The sequence below is a fragment of the Suncus etruscus genome, chromosome X, assembly GCF_024139225.1.
Source record: "Suncus etruscus isolate mSunEtr1 chromosome X, mSunEtr1.pri.cur, whole genome shotgun sequence".
Lineage (NCBI taxonomy): Eukaryota > Metazoa > Chordata > Mammalia > Eulipotyphla > Soricidae > Suncus > Suncus etruscus.
In genome coordinates, this window is record NC_064868.1 from 8,032,474 (window position 1) to 8,056,948 (window position 24,475).

A 24,475-nucleotide genomic window follows, 5' to 3' on the forward strand; every position below is an offset into this window, starting at 1 on the left:
TTTTATTTTCTTGTAGAAGAATCCTTGTCTTCTGAGGGAAATGACATATACAAACTGCTTACTGAAAGTCCCAAGAGTTCAACACTAAATCTAGTGAAATATTTTAGTACTGCCTGCAGAAGTTCTATAAGCTCTCATACTGCAGTTTCCAAGAATTTTCCTCCAAATAAACCAGGCCCCTCAAGTTTATTACTGTTGGGGGCCAAATCATCTTCCAGGAGCAGCCACCATGAAGTTAAATTCCAAAAGCAAAGGAAAAGTGAAGGTATATTCTAGAACAGTAATTCTTAGTCAGTGTCTGTATCTTTTCCCCTTAAAGTTTCCATGCCCTTCGTACTCCTAAATGTTATGACTGAGGAGAAAGTGCAAAAATTGAGGCCAGATCCTCCCCTTCACAGTATTGCATGGCCATCACTTCTGGTACTCCAGTCCTCACTCAACCTCTATGCTTAAGGTCTCTGATGGACCTTGAGGGAGGTGCTGGAGATATAACCCAATCAGCTGTATAGATGGCAAACAACTTACCCACCATCTCATCTTTAGGGCCCCTTGAGCTTTAAGCCTGTTGAAGATGATTACCTTTGTTCTTTCTATTTTCTTGTAGAAGAATCCTTGTCTTCTGAGGGAAATGACATATACAAACTGCTTACTGAAAGTCCCAAGAGTTCAACACTAAATCTAGTGAAATATTTTAGTACTGCCTGCAGAAGTTCTATAAGCTCTCATACTGCAGTTTCCAAGAATTTTCCTCCAAATAAGCCAGGCCCCTCAAGTTTATTACTGTTGGGGGCCAAATCATCTTCCAGGAGCAGCCACCATGAAGTTAAATTCCAAAAGCAAAGGAAAAGTGAAGGTATATTCTAGAACAGTAATTCTTAGTCAGTGTCTGTATCTTTTCCCCTTAAAGTTTCCATGCCCTTCGTACTCCTAAATGTTATGACTGAGGAGAAAGTGCAAAAATTGAGGCCAGATCCTCCCCTTCACAGTATTGCATGGCCATCATTTCTGGTACTCCAGTCCTCACTCAACCTCCATGCTTAAGGTCTCTGATGGACCTTGAGGGAGGTGCTGGAGATATAACCCAGTCAGCTGTATAGATGGCAAACAACTTACCCACTATCCCATCTTTAGGGCCCCTTGAGCTTTAAGCCTGTTGAAGATGATTACCTTTGTCTTTTTATTTTCTTTTAGAAGAACCCTTGTCTTCTGAGGGAAATGGCATATCCAAAATGCTTACTGAAGGTCCCAAGAGTTCAACACTAAATCTAGTGAAATATTTTAGTACTGCCTACAGAAGTTCCATAAGGTCTCATACTGCAATTTCTAAGAATTTTCCTCCAAATGAGCCAGGCCCCTCAAGTTTATTACTGTTGGGGGCCAAGTCATCTTCCAGGAGCAGCCACCATGAAGTTAAATTCCAAAAACAAAGGAAAAGTGAAGGTATATTCTAGAACAGTAATTCTTAGTCAGTTTCTGTATCTTTTCCCATTAACGTTTCTATGTCCATCGTACCCCTGAATGTGTATGACTGAGGAGAAAATTCAAAAATGGAGGCCAGATCCTCTCCTTCACAGTACTGCAGGGCCATCACTTCTAATACTCCAGTCCTCACTGAACCTCTACACTGTGTTTAGGGGCCTATATCATGTCTCAAAGACGAACTTTTATAATAGTGGTTCCTCTTCCCTTATGGTCTACCATTGTTTTGGATGCAGTCTAGACTCACAAATTTCCCATGACTCGCAATGGTCTGGAAAGATCTCTTCTTTCCTTTTCTGATGTCCTCTTCCTTGTCTCTGTTCAGACCTTCCCTGGCTCCAACTGGCTACCCCTCCCAGATACTCCCTACAGCCATTCCCTAGTTTTTCAGACCCTCGGTCATTCTCTTATACTTCCTGGAAGGACATGATGTGTAAACAGGTCAACATCTTGTTACCTATTGGACAGAGGCAGGACAGACAGCCTTCCATGTACCAAGATACCTACTACCTTTCATCCTCTTAAAGTGTGGGGGAGTAGAAAGGAAAGATAGAAATAAGTGTTTCATCCTTCATCTCCAGCTTGACAAGGGTGAGGAGTGAAAAAAGTGGAAACTAACAAACTTACTTTGCTTTTGGGGGGCCCAGAGAGCTTTTGTGATGGGGCCCAGGGCTTACTACTGGTTATGCATTCAGGAATCACTCCTAGCAGGCCTGGAGAAACATGGGATCCTGGGGATAGAACTCATCCCAGACAGCTGCATGCCAAAACAAGTTCTGTCCCCACTGTACTCTCTTTGTTCCAAGAAACTTCCTTACCTTTCATCATAAGTATTATCTAAGGGAAGCTTCACTCTATGCATTCTAGGACACATGCTTCATGTTACTTTATCTCTCCTGCCCCATAGAAAGTGATGTTCATATCATCTGAGGATATTCCATAAAGGACTTCTAGACTTCCAGATATTTTCCTAAAGTATATACTGTGAAAAACAGGATTTCTCAGTAAAAGGACCTGAAAGTTTACCTCAAACGCAGAGTATCTGACTCCCTAACCACCACCCCAAAGAAGCCTGTATTTGGGCTTGAGAGCATTAGCTTCTCTAGAAGCAGAAATCATCATCACATCATTATTTATATTTACAACTAAGAATTAATCTACTAGTAGAAATAATATTTATAAATATCTGAAATGTTCTAGGCATGTAATATTTTATAGTGCTTTTCATATTACACCTTTACATCTATTTCTTGAGATGCAGATGGCATCTGACAGATAACCTTAGGTGCGAAATCTGAGAGATATTTGACAAAGATTGAACCAGACGCTCATTCTCCAGGGCTATATTTGAACCACGTGGGTAATTCTATAGATATCAATGATAGTTTCACTTGGAAACTAGCTTGGAGGTATAAAAACTATTATTTTCCTTAAGGTATTAGACCTGTTACATGAAACTAAATCCACTCCTGATTAATCAAGAGTTTATGTGTGCATATTTATTATTTGAAGGAAACAAATTATTACTGAAAATTAACCATGTAATAAATCACTGGGGATCAAATAAAATGAGGTCACATTTTGTTAATATTAAAAATATTTACTAATTTCCTAGTGTATTATAACAGTCACTCAGGAGAAATATGACTGGAATTTATTTTTCACATAATTAGTTTTATGTAATTATTTGAATAACACTAATGTGTAAGGTTTGCAACCTCTTTCTGGTTCTTTTGAATATGTGGACCCAATTAAATTATTTTCCATATTTGATTAAAGGTTATATCATTTTATTTTAAGGTAAAATTATAACTCTATACCAAAATCCCATAAAAACCTATGTCAGTTTATAGTTAAATTTTTCTGGTCAATACTATTTATTAGTAGATTTTGTTTTTCTTGAGTAAAGAAGACTAAATTGTTAGAATGCAGGGGGGCTAGGGTGCTCGCCTTGAATGCGACTAACCCAAGTTCAATCTCTACACCCAATGTGTTCTCCTGAGCCTGCCACAAGTGATACCTTAGTACAGAGCCAGGAGTAATGCCTGAGTACCCTGCTGGATGTCTGGTCCCAAAACAGTATGCCTTAGGCATGACACTGTTTAGCCATTGTTTCCCAAAGTGGGTTGCACTGCTCCTGTGGCGGGGCACTGGTAGGCAGTTGCTCTGTTCACATAAAGGAGGTAGATTTCTGGGGTCAAGGGCAGAACAGGGGCGGTAGACCAAGTAAGTTTGGGAATCTATTGTTTGTACCATCATTTTTACTTGGGTTGATAGAGCTCAGCAATTATTTATAAATAAATAATGGCCAATGTTTTTCTTATCTCTGACAAGTAGGAGGAAGGATATATATTTCACATAAAAGTTAATGATACTGTAAAATATTAAATTCTGAGCTACCCATACATATGGTTTTTAATTTCTGTTTTTCACTGTTGTTTTTTTTCTTGACTAAGTTCTGAGAATGCTTCAGAAATAGCCAATTCTAAGTGATAGGAAAGAAAAGGGCATACCTTTGTCTCTTTACATGCAAAAAGATCTAATTGTGCTGTTCGTCCTTGGTTAGAAAAACAAATCTTCCTGGATAATTAATTTTAATTCCTAGTTCTAGTATCACACACTAACTTTAGAGGAGTCGAGTAACAAATTAATACTTGTATGGACACGAAGAAATCTCAGCACAACTTAGTGACCAGCATAACTAAAACTTCTTGAGGTAGGAATACTTAAAATTTATAGCTTTGCTTATAAACCTTCAAGCTGTCTTCCCATTAGTATGAAGTTAAACTTGAAAATTTCAACATCATGGTAAAGCTTCTTACTGACCACACAGAAAATGATCTGGTTTCAAAATTGAGATACACATTTGAACCTTGAGAGACAGTAAAGTAAGGCCCAAAATATCCATATTGCATATATTGGAAACATTTGGTAAAAGATTTGGTATCTTGTTTCCCGAAGATAATGATTATTGCAGTTTATTGTTTAAATGTAGTTAAGTAATAAACTAAAATTTGGAAAATTTCTATTGCATTAGCTTATACAAAGTAAATGTAATGTAGACAGACTACGAGAGATTGAGAAAGAGTCCTCTCAAATGAGTATACTCTCATATATATGAGTAATAGCTTAGTTTAGTCTGATTTAATCTAAGTAACAGTTTTTGCGGCCCAGAGGCTTCTTTTACTTGCTCTCTTTTTTTTTGTTCAGTTTGAGGGCCATACCCGGCGATGTTCAATGTTTATTTTAGCTCTGTATCCTGGCAATGCATGGGGGACCATATGGTGTGCTGGGAGTCAAATCTGGGTTGGCTGCGTGCAAGACAAATGCCCTCCCCACTATACTATGGCTCCGACCCCACTTTACTACCTTTGAAGCTTTAAGGTCCTTTGTGAATCTACTTTGTTGTTTGCTGGGAATTCAGAAGGTTCTCTCCTGGTTAGCTAGCCTCAGATAATTCTTTTGATTTGGAGTGATGCTCGGGGTCTACACTGGAGGTGTTCAGTGCTCAGGATCGCTCCCCAGTGGTACATGGGGCACAATGCAGTCCTGGAGTTTGAACCAGGAGTTCCCAAATGCAAAACTTAACCTCGACATTTTGAGCCCTCTCCTTCCCTCCCTACCTCCTAGTCATTTTTGTCTAGGTTTTCACTAGATTTTATACTCAAATCTCTGGTACTTTGTGGGTACTTGAAATTTTAGGAATGACACCATTTACTCCCTGATAACACCTCTTTTAGAATTACAATAAGGTCAAGTATGATTTGTTGTGTGTTTTTCTCCCCCTCACACTTAAACTTCAAATTATATAGCTGACCCCAGTGACCCGAAACAAGGTTTCTGTAAGGACCCTTCAACCTGGTCTGTGGATGAAGTGATAGAGTTCATGAAATACAAAGACCCTAAGATGTGGGATTCTCTCGCTAACCTCTTCAGGCAACAGGTAAAGTATCTCCTTTTCATGATCTATTTTTCTTGTCATAGTGCTTTTGACTGACTGCTCTAGGCCCTTCACTTGAATACTGATAAGTGTGGAAGTGGGAGAAGTGAACAACTGAGTTTTTTGTACATGAGAAAGATTACTTTGTGTTAGATCCTGTACACAATAGAGGCTGAATCTTTTAAATTGATACCCAAGTACCTAAAATACTACATACATGTCCTTGAGTTCTCAAGAAAAGGGGATTCCGCCTGGCCACTTTTCAGGTCTTGTTAACAATAGCTGCAAGGCTCCTCCTCGCCATCTGCTCCCTCAGAGTCAGAAACTGGGGCAGGATATCCTGTTGTGATGCCCAATGAAACTAGAAACTGCAGAAGATTATGTAAAGCTTTAATTGAAACAGGGATCCAGGAATACCAAATATTTCCATCTCAAACTAGTTAGTTAGGACGAAAAGCATTTTAGGAGAATGCCTCGTAGCAATTAGAGACTATGTTTATAGTTTCTTTATTCAGTTAGGTCATGTCCAAATATCTGGTATATTTTTCAGTATTGTGAGAATGTCAGTAATTGTGCATCTGTGTAGAAGACTTGCAGCTGTTGTTTGGTGAAAGTCTTCCAAAGTTTTCACTACAAATAAAAGAAAAAGTGTCCGAGCATTTTCTGTTTTTTGGTTTTTGGGTCACATCCAGCAGCACTCAGGGGTTACTCCTGGCTCTATGCTCAGAAATCACTCCTGGCAAGCTCAGGGGACCATATGGGATGCAGGGATTCAAACCACCATTCTTTTCCATGCAAAGCAAGCACCCTACCTCCATGCTATCCAACCCTGTCTTTGCATTTTCTGTCTGATTGTGGCAGCCCAGATTGAATGGAAGGACACAGGAGAAATCAGAAATCAGAACTGTTAGCAGCTCAGGAGTATAAACAGTAAGTGCTGGGTTGCCTCCAGAGAACAATCTGTAATCACTGAATTTACATGAAGGCCAGAGCGATAGCACAGTGGTAAGCCATTTGCCTTGCTTGCGACCAACACAGGACGGACCCATTATGGTCCCCCAAGCCTGCCAGGAGTGGATTCTGAGCACAGAGCCAGAAGTAACTCTAGTGCCGCTGGTGTGACCGAAAAATAAAAAGAAAATAAAATCATTTAGTTTACAAGGGTGTTTGATTTATTTCCCTGATTACACCCGACAAAAGCTAGAGCTAAGGCTAATTAAAAGAAGTCAAGAAGAAAATTAAGAAAGTCAATAATTAGTTTTAAGATCTAATTAGCTCCAGACAACTTATTAGCTTCAACATAAATACACCAGTGATGTTGACATACTCATTTTTTTATTTGTTGGGAAAAGTTAATAATTGTTTGACTACATTTCTGCAATACATAAATTTTCTACCCTTTGTTATACATGTATTTAAAAATAAGGTATGTTTATGCTATCCTTCAAAGATACTGGATTTGTTTCCTTTTACTCAAAATTTGAAGCAAATTAAATTAATTTGAAGTGAATTTGCAAATCTTAAAATTATATTTCACTATGAAGGATATTGTTTTAGCTCTTAGGAAATAAATGCATATTAAGAATACATATCCAAAATGTACAGCTGCTCTATTTTACATGCTCATATAAATAACTTTTGACAAACTACAACAGCTTTATTAGTTATTATAACTTCTTTCTCTCTTTAGGAAATTGATGGGAAGGCTCTACTACTACTAAAAAGTGATGTTGTGATGAAGTACATGGGCTTAAAGCTGGGACCAGCCCTAAAATTATGTTCTTACATTGAAAAACTTAAAGAAGGAAAATATAATTGAAAAATTCTGTAAGTTTAGACTGGATATAATTCTAGTTGTAATGTTAACTTTTTATTTAAAGCTATTCTTTTAGTTTTTGTTTTATTGTTTGTTTCCCTATCTAGAACTACATCTAGAATTACAGAAATACATTGCAATCCAGTCTACTTCTTTAAAGTTCATTTATTATATAATTAGCATATTTAAATAGCAAGTTATGTATGGTTTTTCTAATTATGTAGTTTACAAATGTATTTCATGTAGAAAAAAAACAGTGGCACCTTTGATTTTGGTTGATCTATACATATAGAACCAAAACAGCTAAATCCCAAAGGGGAAAGTATCAGTAACTGACATGTTTTCTAATGACATTCATGAAAATTTTTCCTTAGGAATAAATTTTCAAATGCAACTGGAAAGTTCATCTCATTCTCAAAAATGTTCTATGTCTGTTACTGCCATGTTTTGTTTGTGCCCTGCCAGTTTTCAGAAAGGAAATAGCCATGTGAATTATTTTCCTTTCACTATTATTTTTATATGTTATATTTGTTCATATTTAAAGAAAAGAAACTTATAAACGCTCACAATACATTTTTTCAGTTTTTAAACAATTATGATAGAATGATTGTTTTATGCAGGATATATTATATTACAAAGGTGGATTAGGTGGATTCTCATTTCATTTTTTCAACAGTTATGATTTTAAATTCTTACTATTTTTGCTAAGCCAAGACATTTAAGCTACACATTCATTTCACATATCTCTATATGAATACACCTGTGCCCCAAACTTAAAAAATATATATTTTATTGTCTCTTTTATTCCTCATATGGAAGTATACCATACTTATATATTATTTTATTATCTGTAGGTATTCGAACAAGTAAATCTGGTTTTTTTGGACTTAATATGGCACTTTGCACTGCCACAGAGGTAATGACCAATTTTTATTCTGTAAAACAACATGGTCATCATTTGCTACCATTAACTAGTACCTCTCAGCTTAGTCTTCAGGGGATAAGAAACAATCCATAGATTGGTTTCCGTACAGGGAAGTTCTCTGTCCTATGCAATGTTTTTAGTTAATTTGCTTAATTCTGAGCCATTTATTCTGCTAAAAATTGGAAGGTAGATTCGTTCTGACTTACCATTTTGGTCTTAATTTTTTAAGTTAGAATTTTTAAGGGAAAATGGTGCTAAATGTTTATTGTTTTTACTTTGTATAACTTTGGTATAATGTTTATAAGCTATGAGAATCCGTGCTAAAAGTATTAGCCATATGTTGCAATTGCCCAAAAAATCTTCATCAGAGGCAAGAATGTACATTTTCATTTTTAGAAAACCAAATGTACTTTATAAGTGAGTTCATCTATTTAAAGGGTGGTTTGGTTTATGTTATTCCTCTTATGTTATAAAACAATATTATAATTTAATCCTGGTCTTCTTTCAAACTGTTTGTGTGAAGATGCTGTGCCCAGCTGAACAGACCTCAGGTGTTTGTAAAAATACTGTTTTACAGATTGCAGATTTTAAGATATAATAAAGTTAAATAACTTCAAAAATTAATACCAATGCCTTGGATTTATTTTACTTTCACCATATCAGTCTCTGAATCATTGAAAATGAAGCACTAGGGGCCGGGCGGTGGCGCTAAAGGTAAGGTGCCTGCCTTGCCTGCGCTAGCCTTGGACCGCGGTTTGATCCCCCGGTGTCCCATATGGTCCCCCAAGCCAGGAGCAACTTCTGAGCACATAGCCAGGAGTAACCCCTGAGCGTTAACCAGGTTTGACCCAAAAACCAAAAAAAAAAAAAAAAAAAAAAAAAGAAAATGAAGCACTCTAGAGTGTGCTTTTCCATATGCAAATGCTTGAGTTTGATGGGAGCAAAGGGCTGATTTCTGTAAAGGCCTGAAAGGAGACCCCAAGGGGTGTAGTGAGCCATTCAGCAAATCTGCTTTATTTGGGCTCAAATTGGCTCAGATTCCTGTTCCTAAAATGTTGTGAAGGTGTCAGCCTGCTGGGAAAGGCCAGCACCCTCAGAGAGCCACCACCTCCCTGTGCCAGGTTGGGTTCTGGCTGCTCCATCATGGAACCTTGAAACTTACCGCTGCTCTGCTTCCATCTTTTCCCAACCTACTCCATGAGTGAGTAACATCAGCAGGACTTCTGGATCTTTTTTCTGGTTTTGTCTAAGAAAACCTTATGCTTCCTTGTGTATACAAATAAAAAATTACAGAAAAATAAAAAATTTACGGAAAAAAAATTTTTTTTTCAAACAAAACTTTTACAGCCCCCACATTCAAATGTGCATTCTCTACTGGGTCGTGACCCACAGTTTGAGAGGCCAGGCCCAAGAGACTGAGGATTTGTGTGAGCAGCTTGCATGATCTGAATTTGCCTCAAGTAGAGTCTCTGGGCCAAGCATCCACACTTCCTGATCCAATCCGGCCACTCAGCCCATGTCTTCCTGCAGGACCTTGGAGATAAAGCCCAAATGAGGCCTCCAGTCTGCAGCTCTGCTGGCTGTGGCAGGGCTTTGGATTTGCTGTGAGACACGAGTGGTGATGTCCATAGCTGATGTCCATGTTCCATGTGCAGAATATTCCTGGATTCACCTCCTGTGAGTGTTCAAATGGAACACTCATTTGTTCAGACAAATGGAACAAGTTAGAAAGTATAAAGAAAACAACCTTTGCTTCGGTTTCCTTCCCGTCCACTTTCACCACTTTAGCAGTTTAGCAGAATTCTGCAGCTTGAGCTCTAAAGGGCCCCCAGCCTTGGTCTCCATATTTTTAGTTGTAAGGGTGTCTGCTAGTGCTTGAGCCAGAGAGGACTTCACAGACTTTGGAACCCAAGCCCTTGAGTACAAGAAATAAAAAAAGAAACACCACGGGTGGGAATGAAGGAATTGGCAGGAGAAGTGGTGCTCATTGAAGCTGTTTTAAGGTATTGTCCTCTCTAGGAACAGAGGAATCGAGAGTGAGAAAAGTGCTGGAGCTGTTTTTGCAGTGTGCAGCGAGGTCATGCGTATGTAGACTTGTTAAACCTCTACGGCTGAGGCAGGGCTCGAGGGAGGAAGAGCCCTCTAGGATGGGGAGGATGCAAACCACGGTCTACCTTCAGAATGCAGATGCGCCAGAGAGAACAGTAGGTAGGGCACTTGCCTTGTATAAAGCAGATCTGGGTTCAATCCCTGGTATCTCTTATGGTCTACAAGCACTGTCAGAAGTAATTCATGAGTGCAGAGCCAGGAGTAACCCTCCAAGAACTGCCAGGTATTGCCCCAATAAAAAAATGTACACAAGTACATGTACAGAATGTACACAAGTTGGTTTTTATCCACCTCCACACAGTTCCCCTCCCTTGTCCAGCAGCCTAAGGCACTTGAAAACAAGGCCCCAATGTGCATCAGAGGGAGCAGCACTGCCTCCCTGGTTTCTTTTCTTTTTTTTTTAATTTTTTAAATGACAGACATTTATTAGAATATATAACAGCAAATCTTACACAGTGATATTTAAGGTACACGGTGACAATAAATGAGGGCCTTTCCACCAGCAGTGTTGTCCTCCCTTCATCCCTGTTCCCAAGCATATATCCCTTATCCCCCTCCTTTATCCCCCAGGATGCTAGTACATCTAAAAGCATATAAGTTAACACTAATGTAAACCTTTTTTTTTTCCATTTCCAGATATTACTAGTGGTTTCTTAAAGGTTTGGAGTCAAAGGAGCACTGTAAAAACAATGTTAGTGTGGCAATTATCGTTTGCATGGGCCCACCAAAGTATGGGGGTCATGGAAAGGAAAAACTTTGGCTTAAGTACAAGGAGACCCTACCCCTGAAGTTTCCTGACATAAGACCATTTCTAGGCTCCAGGCAAACTAGTTTGTCCAATACCAGTCATTGTCTGTAGTACCCATACAGTTATATTTTTCACAGTCTCTGTTGTTGATCTCACGTTTCTGTATTGAAGGTCCTGGAATCTGTATATCCTACATTGAAGTCAGGATGGTGCAGAGTGGAGTCTAATTTCAGCTCGCAATTAACGGGCAATCCAGAAAGCCCTATCCAGTACGCAGGTCATTGTTGTTTAAATCTTCTCAGTGTTAAGGGAAGACTCTTCTGAGTAAATCGATGTCAGAGCAGCAGTAGGGTCTTCCCCAGTAGAGGATTGCTTCCAGGTGATGTCATAAACAATGTTGGATGTTTCATAGATGGCTTCCCTGGTTTAGGGGTGACTGAAAAATACTAAACCTCTGAGGCCTGTGCCAGGTCATCATGCCAATGTTCAGGGTTTGTAAGGTTCCATTGCACCACAAGATTTGTGTGTTCCTATCTCTATTAGATAAGAACTTATTTGTATGTATAGTATTTTTCATTTTAGTGTGCCCATGCAAACAAGGAATAATGCCACCTGGCATTATCAGCGCATAAGGGGGACTCAAGAACAAGTCCAACAATCCCCGTGACCTGGTTCAAACATAAGAATTAAACTGAGGGACTCATCACCAACATTCCTTATTGAACAGTTCACAGCGAGATTGGTGCCTATGGGGATGCTAGAACAAGTCCAACAATCCAATTAACTTGGTTCTTATATAAACGTTAAATGGAGGGACACTTCTATAAACTTCCTTATTTAACAAATAGCAAAGGGAAGGAAAGATAGAGGGACTCTTTCACCAAAATACCTTATTGAACAGTTCATAAAGAGAGAAAAATAAAAAGTGGGGAAAATAAACAATCTAACTTAAGACAGTGGGCTCAATTGTCACCGTTCATGGGAACTAATCAGAAACCTAGTATGGTAGCAACCAGTTACACAATGAAAGAAGGAAGAGGCCAAGAGGCCACTGAGAGTAAAGAAGTACGAAAAGAGTACTGGCGTCTTCCCAGCCTGAGAGTCCATCCTCTTATTTTTACTTTGAAAATATACGGTACCCCCACCCGAACTGGTCTCTTCCTAAACTGAGAGTCAGTCCTCTCATTTTTATTTTAAATATATATGGCATCCCCGTGCCGGTTTTTTAAATGGAGACCAATGAGAAGAAAAAAAATACCAGTGACTGTCACGACGTAATGTCCCAACATACACCAGTGCTGCATCGGCCCGCCATCCACCCCATGTGTCCCCCCCTTAGTGTCGGGAGACAAAGGGGGAAAGCCTGAGGACCACGATAGAGTCCACCTGGGCCGGCAACCAGGGAAGGCCTGGAGTAGGGGGGAAAATAGGGGAATGGCTGGAGGCCTGCCAAGCCTCCCAGCACCCCTCCAAGCTAGGGAGAATGCCACCCGTCATGGGTTGTCCCCTACCTGGGAAGAGCTGGCCGCCAGGATCAAGGCACCGGAAGCCAGCTATCTGCCCAGCCCCTCCCTTTGCTCTTCCTAGTGTTGAGAAGGGGTGAAGCCTGGAGACCTCTAATGGAGTCCACATGGAACCCACAGCAGGCCACCCGAGGTGGCACTCAGGCCGGGCCTAGAGTCCAGTCTCCCTGTTTTCTAAGCAGCAACCCTGACATCGGTATTGGCACAGAAATTAGACTGGGTTTGGAATTGGAAATGTTAATGTTTGTGACTTAGGTATATGCCAGGTCAGGGCGTCGGTAGTGGGGGGCACCTACATGGTGTTTTAGGATGACCCAAGCTGAAAATCATTAGAATGAAATGCTTTAAGTCTATACATCAGAAGAGCACTGTTTCTGCCTGGTGCAAAAGAGCTCCCACCTCTACTTGGCCATCTGGGCACCCAGTTTCCCAAACGACTCAACGATTGCCTTGGGATCCTTTGACAGGTACACACCACCTTCCCATTCCAGAGCCTGGGGCTCATGTGGTCTCCCGAGGCTGGAATGGAGAGAACAGTGTGCCCAGGAAGAGAAGGAAATGAGTCTATAAACAAGCAGTGTTCCCTGCCAAACGTATTGATGCCTAGAGAGAGCAGTGTGGCACAGGGCCACTGCCCTGAAACCGATCGGCTTCTGGGACTCAGGGCAGTGAGCTCAGTGCCAAGGATCAAGGGAGGGCCAGGCCAGAGTGGTCTCTCGTGCGATGGGAAGAAGCACACCAATGGCTACAGAACCTGAGACTCCGCCCACAAAAATGAGGGGCAACTGGCCAATAGCAAATGAGCCCACAGAAGTCCGGAGGTAACTAGCCAATAGCAAAAGCCTGAGACTAGCCACAACACTCGGAGTAACTGGGCAATAGTTACGGGGTCTGAGATCACCCACCCAGTCAGGGAGCAACTGGCCAATAACAACAGCGCCTGAGGCAGCCAAAGGAAGTGGTGCCGGTGATGGCTGGGAGGGCTGCTCAGAAGAGGGTGCCTTGTGGCCTTGGACGTGTTGTCAGTCAGGGCGCCCAACTGAAAATAAGACAATTTCCCTTCCTTCCTTCCTTCCTTCCTTCCTTCCTTCCTTCCTTCCTTCCTTCCTTCCTTCCTTCCTTCCTTCCTTCCTTCCTTCCTTCCTTCCTTCCTTCTTTCCTTCCTTCTTTCCTTCCTTCCTTCCTTCCTTCCTTCCTTCCTTCCTTCCTTCCGTCCTTTCTTCCTCTTTTCCTCCCTCCTTTCTTCCCTCCCTCCTTCCTTCTACCTTCCTTCCCTTCTTCCTTCCCTCCTTCCTTCCACCTTCTCTCCTTCCCTCCCTCCCTCCTTCCTTCCTTTCCTCCTTTCCCTCCACCATTCTTTCCTTCCCTCCCTCTTTTATTTCCCTCCCTCCCTTCCTCCCTCCCTCCCCTCTCGACACTGTCCCAGGGGCTCCCTTGATCCTCCATAACCCTTGACTGGGGCACCGGGTGCCTGACCCTTGTCCTGTGTGTCCCTGTGGAAGCAGCTCCCATCCTGTCCCAGCCGAGGCTGTGGGACCGCCGTCCTCCCCTAGAAAAATCATGCAGTGATTATCTTGGTGACCTGCCCTCTGCCTCAATGCCTTGGCCCCAAGCTCCTCGAGTGCCCACTAAGGGCTTCCTCTCAACTCTTGCTGGGTAGAGTGCCCATGAGGTGCATCGAGCCCTCTGCCCCCCTCGACATCAGCTGAGTCCATGAGCGGTGAGGGTGAGGTTCGGGGCCTCAGCAGCAAAGCGAGAGACAGACAGACAGACAGCTGGGGAGCAGTAGCCAAGGCACTTCCTGGCCTGGCTGTGGTCCCGTGGTCCTGCCAGGGTAGAGCAGCACAGGAACTGTTTCTTGCTGTCTGCAGGGTCCAGTGTGGTACTGGTCCCTCGCTTGGCTGAGGTTTCCTGCAAGGACTCAAGTTTAGCTTCCCTTAGGCCCTCTGAGCCTTCATCTGGGCCTTTCACAGGTCGGGGGAATTAATGCCAGATATTCCCATTTGGTCTTTAGGTACCGTATTTTCTGGTGTATAAGACGACCGACCCTCTGCAGCTGGAGAGATAGCATAGTGGTAAGGCGTCTGTCTTGCAAGCAGCTGATTTGAACAGAAAGTGGTTCGAATCCTGGCATCCCATATGGTCCCCTGAGCCTGCCAGGAGTGACTTCTGAGTGCAAAGCCAGGAATAACCCCTGAGCACTGCCGGGTGTGACTCAAAAACAAACAAAAACAAAAAAACAAAACAAAAAAAGACGACCCCCTACTTTTCCTGTAAAAAATATAGGGTTGGGGCTATATTCGCCATATAAGACTACCTCTCTTTTAACACACACCAAATGGAAATTAAAAAACATAAGAGAAAAAGAGTAGGTAACAGTGTATGTTTAATAAAGCTAGACTTTGTAGTGTCAACAATCATTTTACATTGGTCATTTGTAGTGAGTGACTGTGATTTTTTCATTGTGATCTACACTGAGAGCAGGGAGATGGGGCTCCTCCAAGAGCAGCTGAATGGTGTGTAGTGATTAATAGGACAGCTAGAAGGAGACAGAGCGCCTCCTCTGTGTCCCATAAAAGCTGAACAGAGGACTGAGCACCAGAAAGCTTCATACCCAGTAGCTGGATGAGATGAGTCGCTCGATAACTCAGCTCATCTGTGTGCCCTGAAAAATGAATCAGGACACGCAGAGGAGTGATAAGGCCTGAGTGATGAGGCCTGGCAGCTTGATGAGATGGGGAGTTAAGAGGGGGCGGATCGGGCCCGGAGAGATAGCACAGTGGCGTTTGCCTTGCAAGCAGCCGATCCAGGACCAAAGGTGGTTGGTTCGAATCCCGGTGTCCCATAGGGTCCCCCGTGCCTGCCAGGAGCTATTTCTGAGCAGACAGCCAGGAGTAACCCCTGAGCACCGCCGGGTGTGGCCCAAAAATCAAAAAAAAAAAAAAAAGAGGGGGCGGATCACTCGTCCCTGAAGCTGGAGTAAGTTTCAGCATGCCGTATACCAGCATATAAGACGACCCCCGACTTTTAAGAAGTTTTTCGTGGGTTAAAAAGTTGTCTTATAATCCAGGCTATATGGTAATTTTCCGGCTGCTTTGCAAATATACTGCCAAGCATTGACTCTTCCGCAATAATTTTTGGAGAGCTTTGTGGCTCTGGAGAGAATGAAAACTAATTATCTGTTTTGTTTTGTTTTTATTGTTGATTGAGATTCTGTGGCTTACTGTTACTAGTGGTTCTTCATGCACATAACTCAAGTGCATCACATATCACCAGTGTACCCACCTCCCTCATTCGTGGACCTCAGCACCCTTTCCCCTCAACAGTTCCCCAACTCAGTTGTGTGGATCATTTTGTATCTCCACTGGACTAACTTCATACAGCATCTCATCTAGTTCTGTCCATGTGGCTGCCGATGGCATGATTTTGTTTCCTTGGAGCTGTGTGGTGTTTCATTGGTGTGTAACCACAACTTCTTGACTGACTTGGACATTGGGGGTGTTTCCTACCTTGGCTGTTGTACTAAGTGGGCAATGCTTACCACAATGTCACTCATAGAGCTGAGGAGTCTTGTAACCACTGTGAAATCACTCATTGTTGGCTTCCTACTAAGTGCTTGTAGGAGAACAAAATAGCGAGATGCATGGGGATCCCTGAAAACTAAGATGGGAAGAGTGGCCTCTAGAATGTGGGTAGTATTATTCTGCATTCAGAGGTCCTTGAAATTGGAATAAGAACCTGTCCTTAGTTTCTACATGTACTTTCACTTGTGGGAACATGCTTGAAGCTTCCTTTAGTCTGTCAATTCCAGATATTCAGTGACCCCGAAAAGTGAGCCCGAAGAGACCGAGCTTCTCTGAGGTAGGGTGAATGGCCTAGACCACAGGGGTCTGCATGTGGTTGGAAGCTGAACTGAGAATTCTAATAGGAATGGTAACAAACCACCTACATGGAACAAGAAGGAGGCACCCACAGACAGGGACCAAATGATTGACTGGCATCACTACCTGGGCCAGCAAAGGTGGCAAAGTCCTGTATCAGATGCAGTGCCCTGTACCCCCAAGAAACAGCTTTAAACCCAGGGGGACTGAAGAGATGGCGCAAGTGGTAAAGTGTCCGCCTTGCCTGCGCTAGCCTAGGACAGATGGTGGTTCGATTCCCCAGTGTCCCATATGTTCCCTCAAGCCAGGAGCAATTTCTGAGAGTATAGCCAGGAATAACCCCTGAGCATCACTGTGTGTGCCCCCCCCCAAAAAAATTATAAACCCACGGACTCAGCTCGCCACACTGTGCAGGGTTAGGGCCAGTGCCTCCTTTGTGCCTGACATGTTTCAACCCCAGCACACACACCCCTCCTGGGCATCACCAGGTGAAGCCAGAAATGCCCCCCAAATCTCCAGGATATCCCTGGAGGCGCCAGTACTGTAGGACCCAGGAAGTGCTACTTTCTCAGATCTTAGAGCCCTACACGCATCCTAGGACCCCTGAAATCACACACATACTTGGATTACTGGTCAGTGTTCACCCTCCATCAGGTGAAGCCGCTGTGAGAGGGCCCCAGGTGGGCATGGATGACCCTGTAAGGGTCACCTCAGGCTCATGTTTAAATGGTGGCAATGGTGTCACTGGATAGGCCTTGTCACAGGCATCAGTTTCCAGAGAGGAGGCTTTGCCACAACAGGGGCCATTGCTTAAAGTGCTTGTCTCACATGCCCAGTCCCAGTTGGAGTACAGATACCATGTGGTCCCTGGAACATCACTGGGTGCACTCTGAAGGCTCCTAGCACTTCTTGGATGGTCTGGGTCCCCCCAGTATGGTAGGGCATGAGCAGCATCCCAGCCTCAGAACCCCCAGCCTGGTCAGCCAAGAATCCTCCCAGGACTCTTGAACACATCTTGGGAGATGCCCCTCACCCCAACTAAGAAGAGAAGGCTCTGTTTTGAGAACTCCACTAGAGAAGGAAAGAAGGGAGGGAGGGAGGGAAGTGCCCTGTGAGGGCAAGAACCTTCCCTTGAGCTCTGACCTCAGAGCTGCAGTGACCAAGGTGGGGAGAAGTGGGAGGAGCAGAAGTGACAGCAGGATGTTGGTGCAGTGAGGCTTTGGAAATACAGCCACCTAGAAAGCAGAAAGTAGGACGTGAGCACTCTAGGAACCATTTACTGGAGGGCAGAAGGTAGAAAAATTAAAATTCAAAACCGGGCCCGGAGAGATAGCACAGCGGTGTTTGCCTTGCAAGCAGCCGATCCAGGACCAAAGGTTGGTTGGTTCGAATCCCGGTGTCCCATATGGTCCCCCGTGCCTGCCAGGAGCTATTTCTGAGCAGACAGCCAGGAGTAACCCCTGAGCACCGCTGGATGTGGCCCAAAAACCAAAAAAAAATCAAAACCACCCAATCCTGACCCTTTCTAGGCCCAGAGGGTTTCCTGAACCTACTCAATTGTTCTAGTGCTATAGCCAACTGCCCTCTCTGCTCTCCAGTCCCTGCTTCCCAGCAGCCTTCTCAAATCGCCTGGCATTCACAATGATCCCTACAATGTCTCAAGAACTCCACAGTCCTGACATTGCCAGGTCCCATGGATCTGCCTATCTGTCAGGGCTCTGTCTGGTTCCCACATTTGCTGCCACTTGCTATTTCACAAGTGTGAAATTTCTTCGCTGTGAGGACACTCAGGACTGATTTTTTTTTTGGCAGGGGGAGGCACATCCAGCAGCACTCAGGGTTACTCCTGGCTCTGTGCTCAGAAATCACTCCTGGGGGCCGGAGAGATAGCATGGAGTTAAGACATTTGCCTTGCATGCAGAAGGACAGTGGTTTGAATCCCGGCATCCCATACTGAGCGCTGCCGGGTGTGACCCAAAAACGAAAAACCAAAAAAAAAATCACTCCTGGCAGGCTTGGGACCATATTAGATGTCAGGGATCGAACTCAGGTCTATCCTGGGTCCCCCGCATGCAAGGCAAAACACCCTACCACTGTGCTATCACTCTGGCCCCAGGGCTGATTCTTTTTTTTTATTATTATTGTTTTGAGAATCTGTTTTTTTGTGGGCTTTTTTTTTTTTTGGTTTTGGTTTTGGGTGTTTTGGGGATTTTTTTTGTTTGTTTGTTTGTTTGTTTTTTTGGTTTTTGGGCCACACCCAGCGGTGCTCAGGGGTTACTCCTGGCTGTCTGCTCAGAAATAGCTCCTGGCAGGCACGGGGGACCCTATGGGACACCGGGATTCGAACCAACCACCTTTGGTCCTGGATCAGCGCTTGCAAGGCAAACACCGCTGTGCTATCTCTCCGGGCCCAGGTGTTTTTGTTTTTTGAGACCAATGTGAATTACAAGTCTTTCACAGTTGTATTTCAGGAACAGTGAATTAGGGCGTTCCCACAACCTGTGTTGACTTCCCTCCCCCATGGTTCCCAGCACGCATCCCATACCTCCACCCTTATCCCCCTGGATTGCTACTTTAACAGGTCCTTTTTGTGTATAGCTTGTTGTAGTTTGGGTCTCTTGATTCTACCGTCATTGACATTGGTTTGGGTACTTAGATCCGACTATTTTTTATTTCCACTCAATGCTCCTGAGAACCATTTGGCTCCTGGTCCCATCCACTTTTTTTTCCTTTCTCAGTTTGTAGGAAGACATACAAATGTGAGGCAGAACAAGATGATTCATGTTTCTGTAAAAAAAAATGGTGGGGGCAGGGCTGATTCTTTAAACAAGTTTTATTTTCCCAGGGTTCTATCATACTGTCTGCTCCAAGTGTTAACTGAGATGCTGGATGAATAAATAGAATAATCAAAACCCAAATTCATTTCTAAGAACCTGTCAATTTTAAACACTTTATTGGTTAAGAAAGTTCTTTTCTTTTGTGTGTAGTTTCCTATCACTTGTACCATGGACTATGGTAAATATGTTTATATCTGAATTCAAGATGCATATCCAGGGTTGTGTCCAGAAATGTTTGTCTTGTGATTGGAAAACTGGAAAAAATAAGTACAATTATTTGCTGAAAGATTATTTATTTTGGAGTCACATCTGGAAGTGCTCAGGGGTTACTCCTGGCTCTGCTCTCAGGAATCCTGGCAATGCTCAGGGGACCATATGTGATGCTGAGGCTCGAATCTTGGTCAGCCACTTCCAAGGCACCTTCACCACTGTACGAGCTCTCCAACTCCTGTTTACAGTGAGATTTGTCAACCACAAACTAATTGCTTCAAATATGTTAGTGATTTCTATGTGCATAATTGGTATGTATTGATTTGAAGATCTAAAATGTGAGCTATAAACCTTAAAACCAATTTTAATAAAGCTTTCTTATATCCTGCAGACAATGTATATAACTTTTGACTCTCAGAACATGGCACGTTGGTTTATATTATTGAGACAAGCTAATATTCTTTCCACTGTAGGCATCACTGCTTTCATGCTTTTAAGTGTTAATTTAAAATTAGAAGGTGATGGGGCGGGCCGGGAAGGTGGCGCTAGAGGTAAGGTGTCTGCCTTGCAAGCGCAGCGTAGGACGGACCACGGTTCGATCCCCCGGGTCCCATATGGTCCCCCCAAGCCAGGGGCGATTTCTGAGTGCATAGCCAGGAGTAACCCCTGAGCATCAAATGGGTGTGGCCCAAAAACCAAAAAAAAAAAAAAAAGAAGAAGGTGATGGAGCTAGAATGATAGCACAGTGGTAGGGCATTTGTCTTGCACATGACCAACCCCTGATGGACCCTGGTTCAATTCCCAGCATCGCATATGGTCCCCCGAGCCTGCCAGGAGTGCCTTCTGAGCACAGAGCCAGGAGCAACCCCTGAGCACTGCTGGATGTGACTTCAAAAAAAGAAAAAGAAAAATAAAAAACCTAAAAATTAGAAGGTAAACACTGTACATTGTTGGTATCTGCTATAATTGTCGAATGATATTCTGGACTGGAAAGGCCAGAAGGCCTGAGCCCCATGTCAAGGACTGTGGGTTTATGTCACAGAGCCATTCTGGGGAAAGTTCTAGTAAAACAACCTTATATCTGAAAATAAGAAACAGCTCCAATAGAAAACCTAACCTCACAGCTAGGTAAACTAGAAAAAGAACCAAAACTGAATTTCAAAGTAAGTTAAAGGAAATAATAAGAATTATAGGAGAAATAAGTGATACAGAAATAAGAAAAATGCTTCAAAGGGAAATGAAACCGGGAGCTGACTTTTCAAAAAGCAAGCAAGATTGACAAACCCATAGCTAGACGCATGAGGAAAATAAGAAAAAAATCAATCAAATTAATTGGATTATATATGTAATGGAAGAAAGACAAAGATGTAATGGAAGAAATTTTAACAGATGAGTAATTTATAACATCATAAGAGATTACTATGAGCAACTTTATTCTATTAAACTTAACAAGTAGAGGAAATGGATGATGTATTTGTGGAATATATTGTAGTTGGTTCACTAGTAAATTTTACCACACCTTCAATGAAGACTTATCTATGTCCTCAAGATCTTTCAAAATATCAAAAAATTGAATCTTTCTTAAGAGTGTCTGTGAAGCCAACATCACCCTAATCAAAAGTACACTAAGTTAATTCAAAGTGTATTAAAGACATCAAAATTAGATCAGATTGCACAAACTACTTTGAGGAAGCAGGCAGAATTCTCCACAATATAGACATCAGAAATACCTTCAGTATTTTGCGTCTAGTAGTAAAGAAAACCCAAAAATAAACAAATGGAACTACATTAAATTGAAAGATATTTTTTGCATGCCAAAAATATGGGCTAAAATAAGAACATAACCTTACTTAAAAGAGAGAATATTTTCGCACCATACATCAGATAAAGGACTAATATTTAAGATATTTTACAAATTCACAACTCTCCACAACAACCAGTAACTCCAGTAAAAAGGGTGAGAAGAGATGTACAAATATTATCTAAAGAGGTAATTTAAATGGCCAGTTGGCATATGAAGACGTATTCTCTGTCACTTGCTATAGGGAAATGAAAATCAAAATTCATTGACAATGAGATATAATATCACACCAGTGAAAATGGCATATATTCAAAAGAAACACCCAATATTGGGGGGAATGTGTTAGAAAGGAACCCACTTTTACATTTGATTCAGTCCTGAGGGAAAACAGTAGGGATTCTTTTTTTTGGGGGGGAGGTTTGTTTTTGGGCCATGCTCAGTGACTCTCAGGGGTTACATCTGGCAATACACTCAGAAATCACTCCTGGCCTGGGGGACCATATGGATCGCCAGGGGATCGAACTGTGGTACGTCCTAGGTCAGCCACGTGCAAGGCAAATGCCTTACTGCTGCGCCACCGGTCTGGCCCCACAGAATGAATTCTTCTTCAAAAAAATAAGTTAGAATATGACCCAGTGATTCCATTTCATATCATCTAGTCCAAAATCACAAAAACATTGATTTGAAAAAATATGCAATAGTCCACAAAAAATAAGTTATATAATGGATAAAGACAGTATATGTTTATATCCATACACACAATAGAATATCATGCAGCTTTAAGAAAAGGTGAGGGGCCGGAGAGATAGCATGGAGGTAAGGCGTTTGCCTTTCATGCAGGAGGTCATCGGTTCGAATCCTGGCGCCCCATATGGTCCCCTGTGCCTGCCAGGAGCAGTTTCTGAGCCTGGAGCCAGGAATAACCCCTGAGAACTGCCGGGTGTGACCCAAAAACCACACACACAAAAAAAAAAATAGAAAAAAAGAAAAGGTGAAATAGGAGCCAGAAAGATAGCAGGTAGGGCGTTTGCCTTGCATGCAGAAGGATGGTGTTCGAATCCCGGCATCCCATATGGTCCCCTGAGTCTGCCAGGAGCGATTTCTGAGCATAGAGCCAGGAGTAGCCCCTGAGTACTGCCGGGGGTGCTCCAAAAACAAAACAAAAAAAAAAGAAAGGTGAAATCTTATATTTTGCTGAAACTTCGATGACAGCAACAAGTTAAGTGAAGAGTCTGAGGGAGAAGAGTAAGGACTAAATGATGCACACATGTGTGGTAGAGAAACAAGACAGAAACTAGATATTATAGAATGATGACATACTATCTATAACTTTTGATTGCAGAACTGTAATCACCAAGCAATGCCAGGAGAGGGCCTTTCAATGGAACAGCCACATAGGGCTATTGAGCAGTTGAATGAAAAAGTCTGAAATGAGGCCCGGAGAGATAGCACAGCGGCGTTTGCCTTGCAAGCAGCCGATCCAGGACCAAAGGTGGTTGGTTCGAATCCCGGTGTCCCATATGGTCCCCCGTGCCTGCCAGGAGTTATTTCTGAGCAGACAGCCAGGAGTAACCCCTGAGCACTGCCGGGTGTGACCCAAAAACCAAAAAAAAAAAAAAAAAAAGTCTGAAATGAGTCAGTCATTGATTTCTCCAAAAGCCCCTAGTTTCTTTATTTTTTGTTTTTGTTTTTGGGTCACACCTGGAGGTGCTCAGAAGTTACTCCTGACTCTGTGCTCAGAAGTCGCTCCTGGCAGGCTCAGTGGACCATATGGGATGCCGGTATCCAAACCAGGGTCTGTCCTGTTACTTTATCTCACAGTGATGTTAGAAATAAATTTTGAGGAGCTGGCGAAATAGTGCAATGGGTAGTGCACTCGCCGTGCATTTGGTCAACCTGGGTTTAATCCTTGGCATCCCATATGGTCCCCTGAGCACCACCAGGACTGATTCCTGGGCTCTGAGCCAGGACAAAACTCTGAATGTCTCTGGGTGTGGCCCAAGAACAAACGAAAAAGAAGTGAGGTATGGGTTTTCACAATGCAGTATTTTTCAAATGGCATCTTTTTTTATATACACATTAACCTATTTACTCATAGATGAGATATGATTGACTTCAAATACAATATGGACACAGGAGTGTCTCTGAAGCAATAAGAGTATCAGTTACTAATTATTGGAGCTGAGTGCTAAGGACTAGATTCCTTTCCTATTTTACATATTACTAACACAATGTGTTTAAAAGAAGGGAAGGGGCCAGAGCTATAGTACAGTGACTAGGGAGTTTGACTTGTGCTCAGACTGGGACCCTATAAGATACTCTGAGTCTATCAGGATGGATAGGCCCCAAATTATAGAATTGGGAGTAAACCCTGAGTGCTTCTGGCTGTGGCCCTCAAACCAACACATCAGCTTCACCAGGGAACTTGTAAGAAATGCAAATTTCTAGGCTCTACTGCAGAACTACAGGATCAAAAATGCTGGTGTGTGTGTGTGTGTGTATGTATGTATGCGTGTGCGCGCACACGCACGCAAATCAGTGCTTTAACTCACCTTTCAGCTGGGCCTGAGGAACCCTTAAGTTTGAAAACCCTTGGGATCTAAATGTTGATCAGAAGCAAACAAAAAACTGCAAAGAGATAAAAAGAGGTCTATTTAGATAACAAGGGATTTAGAAGAGGAGAGGATTTTTTTTTCAAGGAGGAAAGAGGTTTGAGCTGGTGGCAATGGGAGAGAGTTGTAAAGTCAAGGTATGGGGCCTAAGAGATGGATACCATCTATTAAGGTGCTGGTTTGCATCCAGTGATCTCCCATATGATCCCTGGAATGATGTACCACCACTCAGAGAAATTCCTAAGCGAATAAGAGACAAGAGTAGTCCATGGGCACAGCCAAGTGTAGCCCGAACACCTCCACTAGAAAACAAAGTAAGTATTAGCAAGGACTTGAAAGCAAACTGGGAATGGTTTTCTGACCAGAAGATGCCCACTGTCCTGGTCTCTTTACACTGCTGAGACAAAAGAAATTACTTAGGACATTTAGAAGAATTGCTGGGATCCTAGAAATCCTAACTTGGAGGAAGAAGGGAGAAAGGGCCTGGAAAACTAAGAGGCAGCACTGCTCAGCCTCGGGTCTGACCTTCTAGTGAGACTACCAGGAGGAGCCAGCCCCCCCACCAGGGAGAAACCTTGTCAAGTATAGAGATTT

At 42.7% G+C, this 24,475-nt stretch overlaps 1 protein-coding gene across 1 annotated transcript in view; it reads left to right on the forward strand.

Moving 5' to 3' along the window:
* Window positions 1-7,252, forward strand: part of SCML2 (Scm polycomb group protein like 2) — a 94,334-nt gene extending 87,082 nt beyond the window's left edge. Inside the window, exons 12-14 of the mRNA XM_049766822.1 lie at window positions 17-265; window positions 5,277-5,422; window positions 7,110-7,252. Coding sequence (XP_049622779.1) covers window positions 17-265; window positions 5,277-5,422; window positions 7,110-7,238 — 524 coding nt within the window. The 3' untranslated portion in view covers window positions 7,239-7,252. The remainder of the gene's footprint in view (window positions 1-16; window positions 266-5,276; window positions 5,423-7,109) is intronic.
* The last annotated feature ends 17,223 nt before the right edge of the window (window positions 7,253-24,475 follow it).